At 51.2% G+C, this 17,176-nt stretch overlaps 1 protein-coding gene across 1 annotated transcript in view; it reads right to left on the reverse strand.

Annotated features, from left to right (window-relative positions):
• Positions 1–3,884: 3,884 nt before the first annotated feature.
• The window catches only part of LOC104620626 (sodium/calcium exchanger 1-like), a 105,772-nt gene continuing 92,480 nt past the window's right edge, over positions 3,885–17,176 (reverse strand). The window contains 8 exon segments of the mRNA XM_010286911.1: positions 3,885–4,395; positions 7,021–7,296; positions 13,804–13,903; positions 15,069–15,152; positions 15,155–15,201; positions 16,061–16,129; positions 16,829–16,843; positions 16,952–16,969. Of these exon segments, the coding sequence (XP_010285213.1) occupies positions 4,019–4,395; positions 7,021–7,296; positions 13,804–13,903; positions 15,069–15,152; positions 15,155–15,201; positions 16,061–16,129; positions 16,829–16,843; positions 16,952–16,969 (986 nt within the window). The 3' untranslated portion in view covers positions 3,885–4,018.

The following is a 17,176-nucleotide window of genomic DNA, read 5'->3' on the forward strand; positions in this document are numbered from 1 at the left end:
GGAGGGCAGTTTACTTTTGCCTTTGGAGCGTTTGGTTTAAAGACAAGGTTGGTGCAGAGGAGCAGGCATTACGCCCTTGTGAACTCAAGCGGGTGGCTGGGGTTCAGTGGAGCAGTCCTTCCCCTCTTTGGCGTGTGAAGGCATCAGCCAGGTAAAAGGCTTGCTGTTCATCCATGGCTCCTCCATGAGCGAGTGGTCAAATACATGTCACGCTTTGCATAAGTTTGATAAAGATGACAAAAAGCACATGGCTGGCAGAGAATAATTGCATAAACAAGGCTGGTGTTTACTGTATGATTTAGGCCTTGTCCTAAGCAAGCAATGCTCCATCATTCCCTTTTGAAAGCTCTGTGAGCAGAACAGTTATTTATTGCCTGTTAAACTGAGCTGCTACACAAGTCCCATTCGACTTGCTAATGACTTCAGTGACTGCAATTCATTCTGAAGAAGCAAATGATGAGAATAAAATACCAACGTCACCTTTCAGTAGGTGTAATTACTGGGTCAGGAGAGCTGCTTTGCTTTCATAATTCACTGCCTGGGAAAAGCACACAGACATGACCGGCTGTGTTTGCCTGGGGCTTGATGAGGATTGAAGCCTGACCTGCTCTCATCCTGGAGGGTGCTGAGCACCCGCAGGTAGAGTGGTGCTGGCAGCACAACTGGCAAAAACAGCATAGGGTGTGGGGAAGGGCCAGGTTTGTGTGACAGCAGCCCACAGATCATGTTAAATCCTCTTGCTGCTGGGTGCATTAGTTACCTGCTCTGCCACACGTCCCCTCACACTGGCAGATGGGAATTTTACTGCCTCTGGGCCTCTACAGACACGTTTATGCTGCAACAAAATCAGCTACCTCCTATCCTCTCGCTTCTTTCTTGGTGGCACGTTTCTAGCCTGGAGCTCAAAAGTCAGACACTGCTGTTAGCGTCGGTCTGACCAGCTGTGCGGCCCCATCCCTGTGCAGTGGACGGTCAGGAACATGGGCAGGACCCCAGGGGTGCGTGCCCCAGCCATGCGTGCCTCACTGCGGGGAGCAGGGATTGCCCCACCAGATGAAGGCAGCGCTTGCCTGGGACCTGTCTCCTGAGCTGGTGTTTGAATTCCAGAGTGGACCTTATGGAAGCATCACGGGGAGGGTTTATTTAGAGACAGCTCCACAAGATGCTGCGTGAAACACAGGGAGGAACAACATCCCTGGGCACGTAGAGACTTTTCTTTTCCTGAGTTCTAGCTGAGCTCTGTTCAGCCACATGGGTCAGAAAGTGCCCAGAGCAGCCCAGCCTCCCAGTTTGCTCGGTGACCTTGTGGGGTGTCTCAGATCTGCCCTGGTAATGCAACTTCTTGCATTCTCACTTATCATTAGCTAGTGGCTTAACCTAACGCAAGTCACCGTGAGGCTGGAACAAGAGCAGGAGCAGTTCTGTATAACTAGAGGACACAAGCAGAAACTTCTGCTAAGTACCTTGGGGGCATATGCATGGCTCTCCCTGAGTCTAGGACAAGCCATCACTGATGACCCAGCACAGGAGCAGCTCCTGGCCCCAGCAGAGTTGCACTGCAGCTTTGTCCCTGGGCGGTTTCCTGCATCCCCCTGAGAGCTGGGTGGGCTGCAAGCCCCGGCTGTACCACAGCACACCGAGCTGGAGGCACAATGGAGATGGAACAGGAGGAAAGCTGTAAGGTGGGGCAAGAGTGGGCGTGCAGAGGCACCATTGCCCCCCATCAGCAGCAGAAACACAACGAACCAATGAGTAGAGAGGAGATGGGTACAATGTAAGGGGAGACAATGGGAGGGGAGGGAAGGGTTTTCCATAGAGAATATGCAGGAGCACTACTGGATCCATCAGGAATCATTACAAACTTTATTTGTCTGTGCATTGTGTACCATTGATAAGAATCATCACAATTAGTGGACTCACTATTGCCTATAGTGGTGGGCAATACACACAAAGAAAAATCAATGAAGCCAAACAGATGAAAATGAAATAATTGTACATAAAGGTAATCATAAACCTAAACAACCTGAGCCTGTGTTTGATTCTTCCCCCAAAACAATGAGAAACAAACAAACAAAAAAACCCAAAACCCATCAAAAGTGAAAAAAAGGCTTGCGAAGGAAAAAAACCCTGCAACTTCATACTCCTAGAGAAAATCTTACAACAGGTTAATTAAAATTTCCACAGATTGTTCAAAATGAGTACAAATACCCCCAGCCATGGTAAAAAGCATCAGATGTGGTTTTCCGCTGGGTGGGAAGAGCTCACCAGTGGATGTGCAGGCTGGGCATTTGCCTGGCAGGGGTGCCAGGAAGCCCGGCAAAGGGCGCAGGTAGGGAAACATCTCTCAACACCAGTGCACAATGTCATCCCCGCGCTGTGCGCAGGGGAGCTCTGCATCCACACCTCCCAGGGCTCAGCTCACTACCCCAGCCTGCGCTGCTGGAGTTGGGGGGTGATGCTAAGTTACACTTCCCTGTCTCATCCTTTCCATTAATTTCAGATTCAGACAGTGCAAAATGTGGCCTTTTTCCTTGGGGGACGCTTCCTGGTTATGCTCAGTGGCATGGGAGATCTCGTTACGGCCCTTCAGCCCTAATGCTGAATTATTCTGCCTCCAAATGGCTGTGGGAAAGGACCAGCTTTGGGGACTGATCCTGATGGCTTAATGCTCAGAAACAGGGGCTGTCACTAGACCTCTGGAGACACAGGGAATAGCAGAGGGCCAAGGGGTTTTGAGGCAGCCACCAGCTATAAAGGCAGAGGCAGGCAAGGTGCTGGGAGCCAGCTGTGCTCATTTCCCTTGGGCTTGGACGCTGCTCATTCCACTCGGGCTCCCTGGGACCTTGGGTAAAACCTCCTGTGGACAGTGGAAGCCTTCACACCGTCTTCAGCATGTCCTGGACTGGCTGCTGTGGGGGGACCCCGGCCATGTAAGGGGACAGAGCCTGCAGTCTCTGGGGTGTGGGTTTTCCTCCCCTGAAAACCCACATCTGTGCGGCTGTAATTGCTTCTCATGGACCCATGTGCGGGGCAATAAACGGGGACAGCTTTCCCTCCTTTTACCCCCACTAAGAGGAAACAAACAAATGAACAAAAACCTATGGAGAAACTAAAGTAACTAAAATAAATAAGATCTGGTGAAAAGAAAACACTTGTATCTGCAATGCTCAACCCACACGGCTGGAAGGACTATCGCTATAGGAGGCTATATACAGTTAGGGTTCATTTCATTCATGCAAATGTTACAAGTACCACGACAGCGTGCCTGAGGAGGCAGATGAGGCAGGAGGAAAGCCCCCACCACTCCATGCAGCCTCGGCTTAGAACACTGGACATGAGGTTGCAGCTGCACAGCCCCGAAGCACGGAGGGGGAAAGGTGAGGGTCATGTGGGGTGGAAATGCTAGTTGTACACACGCCAAAACAAAACAAAAAAAACAGCCCGAAATCAATGACGAGAACGGTTTGTGTTCTATCCTTAGAAAGCTCCCAATTTCCCCTTGTCTTCAGTCTGGTCTTTCGCTTCTCTCCAACAGGGCCAGAGAGGATGTTCCCAAGTGGTGAAGGCAGGCAGATGGTCAGAGATCAGGACCCTCGCTTTCCTCTCCTTCCCTCGCCCACTGCTCTGTTTCTCCTGAGCTACTCTGGCCTTCCTCACACCGATGTGCCCCGGTCGCCTTCGCATCCATCCTCCCGGGGAGCTGGCGGGTGGGAGAGAGCGATGGGAAAGGGCTCAGTGGCTATCGGCCGTTCTTGTTGGTAGAGTTGCAGAGAGGGCCCTGCCGTTGGGCTCCTGGCTGGGGCCACTGCCCAGGGAGGGATCCTGCTGGCTTTGGGGTCCTGCCTAGTTCAAAGGATGCTCCAAAGCTGCTTTCCATCAGCAGGTGTGTGAACATGGCAAATCTCTTTTATCCTTTCTCTGTTCATTATACACAGCGTTATATCTATATCTATACCTATATATCACTCTATATAGATACATATAGATATTTATATATTTACTATCTCTGATTGTCCCTTTAGAAGCCCTTTATGTGGCAGTAGGCTTCCAGAGATGAGAAGAATATGTACAAGAGCCAGAGGAGGATAAAGAGTGAGGATGTGAGCAGCTTGGAAGTCCGCGGCCCGCCCAGCTCACCTCCAATCTCGGGTCTCCGCCGATAGAGCAGCACGCCCACACTGATAAAAGCAAAAATGGTGAAGAGGGTGACGGAGAAGGCCAGGGTGCCAGGCGAGACTTGGAAGGCTTGTCCATGTGCCGCATGGTAGATAGCTGCGATGGACCAGGCCACCCCAATGCCCAGGAAAACGTTCACGGCATTGCTCCCGGTGACATTCCCAATGGAGGCATCAGCATATTGGTCCTGCGTCGCTGCTACTTTGCTGGCAAATGTGTCTGCAAAGGGAAAGTAGTGAGAAACCCTCAGGAAACAGCCAGGTAAGGAGGGTCAGCAACAGGCAGCTTGGGGACAAATGTCAACGGCATCACTTGGGAAATGAAGATGGTGGGTAAGGGGACAGAGTACAGACCCATCTATGGGCACTCCCAAGGAAGGGCACATCTAGCTAGAGCCAGAGTGACAATCAGGGTCCAGAAATGGCCAGGAGGGAAATGTCAATGTCCAGAAATATGTGGCTTCCCCCAATATGGCCCCAGATGCCCCACAATGCTTCAAGCAAGAGACAACACTTCCCAGTACTACACTGTGTTGGCCCCTTCTCCCACATCCACTAATTTGTTGACTTGCAAGAGAACTCAAAAGTTTGGAAAAGCTTTGTGGGAGCCACAATGGTTTGTGTCTATCCTTCAGGTCCCTTGAAGTTTTGTATTTGCATTTCTGTGTTTGCTTTAATGATGTCTCTCCAAAACCTTTTGCCTCACCGAAGTCCAGAGCCTTGTGCAAACTCTGACACTTTGGTAAACAAGTGGTCATCTTTCACCCCTTAGAGAGAAAAACCATGCAGATATGCTTGCCCAGGTGCTCCACCAGCTTTAATACTGGTGGCAAAAGAGCTGTGATAAAACTTGGCTGGCCTTTTATGTGGCAGATCTTGTGTCAAGTAGACCAGCATGATGCTGCTCTGCACCATAGGGAAGTGCTGATTTTACATCCAAACCCAGTCTGGATCTGCAGGAGTGGTGAGCAGCAGGAGGAATTAGCATCTGGGTTTTGTCCAGGTGAGCATTCTCAGCTAACAATGAGAAAGAGACTCCTTAGCACATCTGCACTCCCAGATCACCTTGGGTACAGGCAGCAGAATGTGGCTCAGAAAAAGGAAATGGTGAGGTCAGATTTCATGGTTTTTAATTCTACAGAGTTTCCTTTATGCTCCTTCCCGGTGAGTCTCCAAGGTCAGATGGTGAAGTGCGGCCTGGCATGAAGACTCACTCAGTTTCATGTAACAGGAGCGGCTGGGCACCTATAAGCACAGCAAGAGGGGCCATTTGCCGCAAAAAAAATCAAAAGGCTGATATATTTTTAAAAAAAGCTCCCATGGAAATGCATCTAACTGCTGCAGGGAGGAAAAGACATTCCCCTTGTTCTTAGTCTTGGTCACAGTGCAGTAACGGGGTTGTGGGACAGTGCTCATGCCTCTGCGGTGCTGCAGCTGCCGCTGCAGGAGGACAGATGGGGCACATCTGGGGCATATTGCCAGCAGCAGCTGGAGTGTGGAAACAGCCATGTGCACTTCTGCTTGAGCAGGGAAGGTCCCTGTCAGTCTTGATTTCACTGCATGTTCGTCTGATGCCTGTCCACCTCCTGGAAAGCACCCTGCACCTCCCTGGTGTGGAAGAGTCCAGCTAGCATCCCGCTAACACGACATGATCTGGGACCATCTGCTAGTTCAAACAAGAGTGGTCAAATGTGTCCTAAAAAGAACTTCTAAAATGCCACCTTTTGTCGACAAAAGCAGGAGGGAAGATTTTTGCTTTCGAGGGTGTGAGACAGCCTTGCAAACCTCATGCCTAAAAGTGCTAGAGGTCTAAAAATTTCTCCTTATTTTGTTCCTTGCCCAAATCTGTTCTTCCTTTTGGTTCTGCTGCTTCTTTTTCAGCCTCTGATAGCATTACAACAATTTCAAGATCTTCAAGCACCCAAGTGCTAATCTCTGAAAGTCTGGGGGTGGCAAAGGAAAGTGTGACAGACTTGGGGGGTGGCCGGGTTGGGTTAGAGCCCCTTGTCTCGGAACGAGGCCATACTTGGCCAGCACAGCCCATGGAAGAAGGTGAGTGAAAGGCCCTCTCACACAAGCTGACATGGGACTTCTTGGAGCAACTGTGTCACTGGGACGATCCCTTTCCAGTGCACCAGTTCATCCCTAAGAGGGACCCTTTGCAGAAAAGGAGGCTGGGTTGCAGCAAGTCAATGTGCATTGGGAGGAAAAAGTGGCGTGTACGTATGGGAACTCATGTTTTTTTCTCTTCCTGGTCAGTTCTCAGTCTCTGCTGTCTTCTGAAGCTGGGTGACCACTTGATCAGAGACACATCTCCAAACATTTGTGGGGCTGGGACCTTCTAGGGACTTCACGAGCTGCATTTCGAGCAGCTCCCCCAGCTCAGCAACCTCACCTTGATACCTGAACCAAAGCTGAATCTGGTCTCATACAAAGGTGTCCATGCTGGGCAGAGTGTCCTGGGTACAGACTAGCACCTAATTCACCTGGGAGGCAAGATTAAAGGAGCAGATGCTCAGAAAAAAAACGCAGGACTGCCAACACAGGCAGCATTTTAATCAAAGAGCAATTTCCTGCTCTGAGAGTGGATGCCATGGAGGCTGTCCACAGAAATAGATACTTCACAGTCTTTGCAAGGGGAAGGTCCTTGAAATAATTTCCAGGGGATTGAATCCACATCCTGGTTCGATCCTTCTGGACCATCCAAGACTGAAAAGCAACTTCCACATACAGCTCAAATCTGTCCTCGGGGGTCCTGCAAGACCTCACTGTTCCCAGCTTTCCCAGCCCAAACCCAGACTGGGAAGAGATGGACCTTTACAGCAAACCCTGCTGTTGTCCTTACCTGGCACCGATGTCCCCAGTGCGACAAACACTACTGCAGTGACCGAGTCCTTCAAGCCAATGGTGCAGCCGAAGTGGGATGCCAGGTCGCCGATGAAAGCTGTCAGGAGGCCGATCATGACAATGGAGACGACAAAACAAGCCCAGCCATTCCAGTAATCTGTTGGGGGCACGAAGGCAAAGAGGACCTTCCAGAAGACAGTCAGAAAGTGCATCACGTAGTCAAAGCAGGAGGGCAGCTTCTCCTCCCCACATTCATCATCATCATCGTCTTCCCCTGAAGAAAATCACCAGTGCTTGATTAGACTAACCCATCCTGGAGGAGGTTGGGCAAAGCTCCTGTGCATACTGCAGCCCCCCAAATGCTGTCTCTCATGATTTGGGCCCTAGAAGGCCTTGACTTCCAAATATCTTATTTGCTGGGCAATCATCAGAAGGGCTTGATGGCCTTTACTGGCCCCTTTCCATGGCACAGAGAGACCCTCCAAAGGCATTGGCCTCAAAAACCAACCTGCATGTCAGAAAACACAGAGCCTCACACCAGCACCTCTGCCTGCGTTTAACCACCAGATGCTTTCTGGGACTCAGCCCCTGCTCAGTAGCCTTTTCCCCAGAAGATGTGGGAAATGACTGGTGTCATGCTGGCTGGAGCCTATGGGGGCAGGTGAACCCACCAAGAACAACACGTGCCTCACAGAGGTTCTCCTAAGGAAGCTCTTTTTGAGCCACTTTTCTCAATCACCTGTGATTGCTCTGGAAAGATGGATGGTTTTGGTTGCTGCTGAGCTGCTAGCTCTGGCACTTCACCTTTTCTGCAAACTGGGATCCAGCCATGAAGAATATCTGCCTTAAAACCTCTCTGGTCCATCACTGCTGACTGTCCTTCCCTGTTGCATTTCCCTGCCCCTTCACATGCCTCCCTACAAGCTCTGGCTGCCCATTCCTTTCAGTCTGGTCTGACCAAGGTCAGTGGGCAGACCCTGCACATGAAAACACTTTCCCATTTGCACCCCTTCCAGATAGCTGTCAAGCACCCCAGGCCATGATCCAGCTATGGGATATCGTTTGTCACCGCAAAAATGCACTTTCCTTCTTCTCTTTATTTTCTGTCCCTGATCAAGGTTAGTGCTTCAATTCTCACCAATCTGTTGTTAATGCCTTGCAGGGGTCATTTTCCCAGTGTGAGCCTACCAGAAGTCCTGGCCCCATCTCTGCTCACCAGGGACATTGTGTGGGTTGGACCCTGGCTATCGAGTGCTGAGCACTCGGCTCCACATGGTGCACTGCTGCTCACAGCTGTGACCCCTGCAGCACCTGCAAGATCTGAGTCTCCAGCACAGATGAGGAGTTGGGGATGCAGGCTGGCTTGTGCCCTGAAGCTCTCCTGTGGGTCACAGGGGAAGAGCTCCGCAGACGTTAGACTGTCCTGGCCCCCTCCCCGGCTCTTAGGCCCTTTCCTTCGGCACTGGCCCAGCACATCTTCATCTTGTTGGTCCTGGCAGGGCCATGGGGATCCAGGCAGATGTCTCGGTTTCTCCCTTCCCTGCTCCAGGCATCATCTGTCTCTCCAAAGCCACTTGGCATCAAGCCTCCAGGGAGTCCCCGTCAGGGCTGGTGACCTCCTGCCTGACTCCAGCAGCTCTGACGAGGCACCTCACGAGCCTGCCGGCCAGCCTGTCCTGTGGGTGGGCTGCGTGGCGAACGCAGAGCTCCCCCGGCCTGGCACAGTGCACAATGCCAGAGTTGTGGCATAGTCAAAAACTCCTCCAGCTTGCACTCGAACCACCCCGGGCATGAAGGGGAGGTGATGCTTTCCCAATTAAATCAGTGGGAGCCTTCCTTCCGCCCCGAGGGAACAAGGATGGGTTTCTAAGTCACAGATGTCAGGGATTCCAAGGCCATTGCGAGTTGTGTTAAAGACATCCATTGCAGTTGGGTTGGTGATTTGTCATTGTCTTTGACGCATTTTTTTCCTTGCCAAAGATGTGGACTACCAGATGTCCCTGCATGGCTGTTGGCAGAAGCTCCTTACCAAGGGGAGGATGCAATGTGCAGTCCATCCCCATCAGATGGCATGAGTGAGCCTGGCTCTCCTTCCCAGGACAGCACCTCGGGATGGTGGAAAAAAGGGACCAAGTCCCAGAGCAGCCAAGAACACCTAGTGAAAGCTAAGCCTCTGCTCTGCTCCACTGCAGTGGGCGAGGGGACGGGGTCCTACCTCACCAGACACTGGGTTTAAGGGGGTGATGGCTCTGTGCCTGGGAAAAGCTACTTCTCCTGGCAACCACAGTACTGATCAGGTTGGCATAAGCTTTTGAATGAGACCATGCTGTTTTTATCTGCCCCACTGCTGGCCAGGGTGAACATTCCTCCTTTCACATCTTCCTCCACAATGCGTCTGTTTGTTTGTTTGAATAACAAAATGTACAAAGCCTCCCACAGGGAGAATAAAATGGTCTTGCTGTACAGTGTGTACCAATATGTGGGTATCAATTAACCCCATGTTCAAATGGTGGCTCTGTGCCATGGCAACTGAGTTACTGGGGGAAGCTGCTGGTGAGCTGCTCGCTCTGTTTCCACTCATAACAATAACTGCTTTCTACCTCATCGCAAAGGTGGTGATGAAAAGCCAAGACATGGCATCCTTCCCAGCAAAGTGGAGGCCAAACACTGTGCACCCTGTTTCACCTCTTGGCTATTTCCCTTTGTGGTCCCACAGAGAGCACACACAGGAGCAAGGGAAAGGAAAGGCCCAGGGTTCACCCAGATTGTGATCACCTTCAAGAGATTTGATAACAGATAAGGGGAGTCAATCTGCTCTTGGTTTGGCCCAGCTCCAGTACACGTAAACCTTGCACTCTGCTGGCACCCTTGGGGCTCTCGGCAGAGATGCAGCTGCACGGGAGGGGATAGTGATAGAGCCAGTGAGAGCAAGGCAGGAGGGAACCTCTAATGCAGATATCTGTCTGTACACAGGGGATAGGGTATGAGGGCTGAGGTGAAGCTGCAGGGGGTTCAGTAGGGCCACCAAGATGATGTAGTGGAGGCTATTGTCTATGGGGAGAGGTGGAAGGAGCTGGCTTGGTGAATCAGGAGGAGAGGAGGTTGGAGGGGACCAAGCAACAACCTACAGGGACTTGGAGGGCATGTACAGAGAGGATGTGGTGAAACTCCCCTCTGCACTGACAAGTGATACAAGGGGCAATGGCCACAAACTGCATCTTGGATGGTAACACCAGGAGAAACGTCTCCTCCAGGAGGGTGGTGCAGCCCTGGGACACATACCTGGCTGAGGGACATCATCTTTGGAGGTTTTCAATATTCAGCTAAATAAAGTCATGACCAACCAGGAAAAAGTCCTACTCAGCACCCTGTTGGGGTGCAACTTTGCACACATTATTTGTCTTTAAAGCACCTTTGCAGATCAAGACCAACACATAAGATAGAGGCAGTGGGAAACCGGACTTCTCTACAATAACCTGATGGAAAATTATGTGTTGCTTGGCTTTGAAGCTTCAAACTCACTATGGCAGAAACTATGGCTAATCAAGTGTTATTTTGGCAGATACAAATACCCTATTCCTGTGCATTGTCATGGGGATAAGAAACAGTTTTTCAGCCTGGGAAGCCTATGCTGGCCATTTTTTTTTGCTCATTGCACAAAGGCTGATACTGGCAGGAGACACTGTGCTGTGCTCACGCTGTAATTTTGCAACAGGTATTTTAATCCTCTCTCAAGCTGCTTGGCAGCAGGACTATCAAGGATCTAAACCTTTATGGAGATGATAAAACAGATTGAAAAATGAATGAGTGCCACTGTCATAACACTCATCCAGATCTGTCTATCATTGTGTTAAGCAGCAATAACGTTTCTCTTTTGAAGAGCTGGCCAGATCCTGTGAAGGTGACTTGAAAGGCAGAGTGAGGTCAGATGGTGACCTGAGAGTGCATTTAGGAACAGGCTTACAGACCCCAGGATGTTTTTGCTGTGGAAGAAACTTTATGGGCTGTTGGGTGCACACTGAAGGCAGCTATGGCTATGAGGCTCCGGCTCAGCCCCACAGACAGCATGGGATGGCACGGCATGGCATGGCACAGTCTTACCTGCACCTGCACTGCCCTTCCACGGACCTCACTTCCTGCTGCTCATCACTCAGCCTCCCTGCCAATATTGCCACCAGTTGCTCATTGGGTTTCTAATGTTTCTTTTCCCAGCTGTGATGTTACATTTTGAAGTGGGAATGTGTGACTTTCACCTGCTCTCCATGGTGGGCTGCATGGAAAAACTCAAACTCAAACTCCAGTGTTTGAGGCATTTTAACTTGCTTGGCACAAAGCTTGAGGAGCTAAAACCTGGCAAGAAAAGTAGGTCCAGAGCTCAGAGAAAAACTACTGTTCCCCAGCTGCAAGGGACAGCTTATGTCCACCAAAATATGCCACATTTATTAAATGTTTGTTAATCATTCTGTTAGCACTGATGGTGGCTGTATATTCATGACATGATGGCAACAGGGCTTTCACATAACTGCAGTCTTTATGTGTGTCACAGACATGGGATTCAGGTATCAGTGATTATCTTTGTTTAATATAGGATGCAATTAAATAATTGATTCTGGCATAGATTAGTTTAGACGTATTAGCTACAAGTCCTGCAGCAAGGATTGTCTTGCATGATATGTTCATGCTGTATCTGAAATAATGGGAGGCTCTTGCCTGGAGGCTCTAAGAAAAACTATTTACAATAGGAGGGATGACAATTTGTGGAGATAGCTACTGCATAACATCCTGTCCTCGTTTTCAGAGGTGGAAGGTAACTGGTATGGCCATCACTTTTAATTTGTGCCGAGCAGAGGTTACCATTTACAGCAGAGCTCGAGGTAGGAAGTGTGAGTGTTCCTCATGCATTTCAATGCACAGTTAGCCAGATGAGCTCAAACTGCCTTCCCGAGTGGTTTAATTTAAGCTGGTTGATCTTGTGCTAATGTGTGCACACATGCAGCCCAGGCTGGAATGAGAAGCTGTGACATCGAGCCAGGCAGTGCTAGTGTCTCCAGCTGTTAAAACCACATCTGGAGGAGACCGTCTTTCTTTCATCTTCCACACATGCGGGAATGCTAATATATCCTATACTGGGCATACTGCTAAACACGGCACTGGTGCCTGTGAGAACCATACAATAGGGCATTTCTGAGGGAAAAGCAATTCTCCAAGAGAGGGAAGATATGATCAGATATCATTATATCTGATCATAAGAGGTCTGTATTGAGACCAGTACTCTTTAATATCTTCATCAGTGACATAGACAGTGGGATCAAGTGCGCTCTCAGCAAGTTTGCAGATGACACCGAGTCACGCGGTTGACATGCCTGAGGGACGGGATGCCATCCAGAGGGACAAGCTTGAGGAATCGGCCTGTGTGAACATCATGAGGTTCAACAAGGACAAGTGCAGGGCCCTACACCTGGGTCAGGACAACTCCTGGTATCAATACAGGCTGGGGGATGGAGGGATCAAGAGCAGCCCTGCCAAGAAGGACTTGGGGGTACTGGGGGATGAAAAGCTGGACATGAGCTGGCAATGTGCACTCGCAGCCCAGAAGGCCAGCTGTATCCTGGGCCGCATCCAAAGAAGCATGGCCAGCAGGTCGAGGGAGGTGATTCTGCCCCTCTGCTCCACTCTGGTGAGACCCCCACCTGGAGTCCTGTGTCCAGCTTTGAAGCCCTCAGCACAGGAAAGACATGGAGCTGTTGGAGTGGGTCCAGAGGAGGACCACCAAAACGATCAGAGTGATGGAACACCTCTCCTGTGAGGACAGACTGAGAGACTTGGGGTTGTTCAGCCTGGAGAAGAGAAGGCTCCAGGGAGACCTTCTTGCAGCCTTCCAGGACTTAAAGGGGGCTTATAAGAAAGGTGGGGACAGACTTTGTAGCAGGGCCAGTTGCGATAGGAAAAGGGGCAATGCTTTTAAACTAAAAGAGGGTAGATTTAGATTAGATATAAGGAAGAAATTTTTGACAATGAGGGTGGTGAAACATTGGCACAGGTTTCACCTGTGCCAGATCAGAGGTGCCCCATCCCTGGAAAGACTCAAGGTCAGGTTGGACAGGATTCTGAGCCAACTGATCCAGTTGAAGATGTCCTGGCTCCTTGCAGGAGGGTTGGACTAGATGACCTTAAAGGTCCATTTGAACTCAAAGATTCTATGATTCTACGATCTGATATAACCACAGATACCACATGGTGCTGCAGCTATTGGGCTGCTGAGCCATAACCTCCAGCTGGTTGGAGGAGCAGGAGTTCCTGAAAACAGGGGGTCGAGGGCAAATTTTGGCCCACAGAGAAGGGGACTCAGTGGCTGTCTTCAGGGCTTGGCACTTTTGTTACTGCATCGTCCTCACTGCAGCAGTACGGGGGGGAGCACCAGGGATGGGGAGCACTGCTGCTTCACACCAGCATCATTTATGCCGCTCTGAATTTAAACACTGCGTTTGCCTCCCAGATCTCTCACTGAAATGACTTTTCCCCTCTGCCATCTGGTAACGGCCAGGGTGTTTCTCTGCTGAGTGTCTACAGACACACTTAATGCAGGAGGTTTCCTACACATCAGACAAGGTGATCTCACAAAAGGGTTTAATCAGATGCCTTACTTATGCAGGTGCTGTAAATAACTCCGCAACCCCTTTTGTCTCCTGCTGCTCCACTACGGTCTGTATTACTCATACAGCCAAGCCGAGACAACAGCGACGTTGATCGTAATTCACCTGGAGCTGTGGTCCAAACTCACCCGCGCTGACAGTAATAGCCTCAATAAACTGTTCCCTCCAGCTGTTTGTGCCAACCACCAGGGCCAGGTTCGTCTTCTTAATGAGCTTGTCCACTGTGTTCTGTCGATGGAGACGCAGAGGAGAAAATTAGGGAATATTGGGCTGGAGATGCTGGGATAAAACCCACCGGTGCTAGTGCTCACAGCCATGCACTTATGGAAAAAGCTTAAGCAGATTTTAAGCTCAGGTCACAAGCCCCAGCAGTGAAAGCAAATGTAAGTATTTGCAATTCCCCTTGCTGCCACTCAAAAAGACCTTTTGAAACCTGCTCATGATGGGAGTTTGAAACATCTCAGTGGAGGTTTAACAACAAATAGTGCTGAAGTGCCACAGCTCCTGCTGTTCCCAATGCCTTGGGAAGACTTTTTACTGGGTTGCTTCAAAGCACTAACTGGAACTTGATCAAGGCCCATTCTCAGAGCTGGGCTCTGCCTCTCTGTGCTGCTCAGGAGCTGGAGCTGAGCTTCCTTGCCAGGGAAGGTGCTGCAGCAGCAGTGGGTAAGAGATGCTCCTGAGCAGTCAGCCTGAGGGCTGCCCGCATGCCATGATGCCTCAGATGCACACTGATGGCGGGAAGCAAAACCACGGGAGGGAGGCAGCCACCACTGCAACACAGTAAGGGTGGTCTGTTATTTTTTATACTACAGAAAAATTGAAAAGATAATGAAATGGCCAGTTTTCAGCTCTTGGTCTGGCACACGCATTCATGGCAGCTTGGCTTCACAACCATTACTCTCATTTAGGGTATCAGTCCTTTGTGCTGGGAGTCCCAGGCTTGGAGCTCACCCAGGACTGCCTGTAAGTAGGACCTGGGTGTAGCACATCACTGTGAGAATTCTAAAGCAACCTGCAGCATTTTGGAGCCCAGACAGCTCTTAGGCTCACCAGATTGATGTGCTTGTATAATAATAATAATCACAGTCTGCGGCTGGGACAGAATGTCTGGGATCATCCTCCAAGGACCGTGGCTGTGGGCTAATGGACAGAGTGAGGATGAGTATTTTAACTCACCGCCATCTCACTGGAATGACCCTCACCCTTTCATCATGCCTTGGCTCAGCCACCTTTCAAAGCGTCCCTTGGTCCTGCTCTGAGACCTTGTGATGCCAGGAGCTGCCTCGCTTTGCTGCGATGCCATTAACATGTGCTTGCCAATGCTGTGCAAACCCAAAAGGAAGGTCCCCAGCTGGAGGGGAAGAACAGGGACAGGGGATGTGGACAGTACCTTGAACTCATAGGATTCCTCAATGATGACTTCGAGCTTGGTGTGCTCCCCAAGGACTGGGCGCCCCATCTCCGCAATTCGACGCTATCTTCCTCCTCCTTGCTGGTCAGTGGCTGCTTTTCTTCATTTTCCTCTGCAAAGCAAAGAGCCTGTTGGTGAGCCAGGCCTGGCTGGTCACTCTCTGGAGCTGGCTCACTGTCAGAGGCGGGGATCAGGAAGCCTTTGGGTGGGAGCATGAGCGACAGAGTAGCTGAGGAGGAGGAGGTCATGGAGCAATAGACAAGGTAGTTTTGCTGGGAAATGTTAGCAAGAGGTCTGCAACTCATCCAACCTCAGAAGGAGTCCAGTTCACCCTGAGAACTGGGGAATAGCTTATCGCCTGGTACCTGCTGCCTCTCCCATAGGGATGCTGGGAGGGGACAGATCATCACTAAGGCTGCTCCATTTCCCAGCTCTCCAGGTCTGCATCGGGGCATGGTCATGGCATTTCCATCAGCCTTCCAGAGACAGTTGCCAGCAGGCCCAGGGCTGAGACAGGCATGAAATCTTGAATCTGCCTCCTTCTGATCAGGGCTTTACCTTGAGGAGGGAGCTGGCAGCCAGAGAGCATGAAAATCCTGCTGCAATGGTGGGGCTGGAGGAAATAGTGCTGGGCCTCACAGGCGTGAGGAGCCATCCACAGGGCATGGCCTGGCCCCAAACCCTGAGAGAGAAGGTAGTGGAGAGACTACAGGAACAATGGAGCAGGTCAGCACCACTGGCATCCATGCACCCTTTGGGGCACGGGGACCCCAGGCAGCATGGCTTTTGTCTCTGTCCCTGCACAGACCCCCACTGAGCTCCCTTAGAGTCCACCCCAGGGATGAGCAGAAAGACATCAGGGCTAAAAAGGGCTGGATTCACTGAAGACAGGAGTTAAACTGTCAGTAGGCAAACACCTCACTCAGTCCGTGTTAGACCGCCATGGCGCTCGGGTGTCACACTGCGGGTACCTTGGATGGTGACCACGGAGCAAGGAAGAGGATGATCTCTAGTCTGGACCTTCCTGAAGACAGGTTTGCCTATCAAAGTGATCGGCAGGAGATCAGCAGGAGGGACTATGCCCCGTGCAAACTGCTGCCATGAGGTTAGTGAACTCTAGTCCTACTTCACACAGGGTTAGTGTTGCTCCCTTGCCAGCTGCCCCTTGTCTGCACAGGCGGCACCACGCTGCGGGAAAGCCCTTCTCCTCTTGCAAGCCTGAGGGACTGGCCTCATGGCCAGAGCCTCGTTAGTCTGAAGTATTGTCTCCAGGGCTCCTGAGGGGCTGCTCTGCAATGTGCAGGACCTGGGACTTTCTCCCCCTGCAGTGCTTGGCCTAATGACAGATGCTCGGCTGGCTAATGACGGATGAGGCAACCCTGCTGCTGGGTCTCGCTGGTGGGAAGGGCAGGACCTCTGTGCCTGAAGCAGCCATGGGGTCCTGCACCTCCCACAGTGCTCGGGCACCCTGGCTGCTGCCTGGGGAGTGAGGACAGGCTCCCCATGCTGCGCAGAGTCCTGTGCACACCTCCTGTGTGGGCAGCCGGGAGCGGAAGCTGGACCAAGTGGAGAAGCTCCCCCTGCTCCAAGAGATGGAGAGAGGCTTTGCTTCAGGGGTGACAGCTCACCCTCCCCGAGGTGGGGGTTAGATGTGTGTGGCAGGCAGAGCACTCTGTGAGAGGACACAGTGTTAGCGTGACCGGCCGTGGCAGCAGGGCCGTGGCATGGCACCTTCTTACCCTTCCAGAGTTTCCCTCCAGGACAGAACAAAAGCAAAGAGGAAACCAAGAAGAAAGAGCGGGGTGAGCATATGGCCATTAAGAGGAAGGAAGGGAGGGTAGGGAGAGAGCAGAAATCCATACCTGTGATGGTGAAGCCACCTAGATGAAACCAAAAATGAGAGAGAGAGAGAGAGAGAGAGAGGATTAGCATCGGCACAGCAAGATGGGCACCCTGCAGCCCACAGGGACATGGTGGTCCTTCCCTGCCCCATGGCCGGGGACTGTGGACATAGGGGGTCCTCGCTGACACACATCCCAGGGGTAGTGTGGGGAGACCTGAACACAGGCTTTTCAACCCACATCTGC

Source organism: Phaethon lepturus, unplaced genomic scaffold (assembly GCF_000687285.1).
Source record: "Phaethon lepturus isolate BGI_N335 unplaced genomic scaffold, ASM68728v1 scaffold3740, whole genome shotgun sequence".
NCBI lineage: Eukaryota > Metazoa > Chordata > Aves > Phaethontiformes > Phaethontidae > Phaethon > Phaethon lepturus.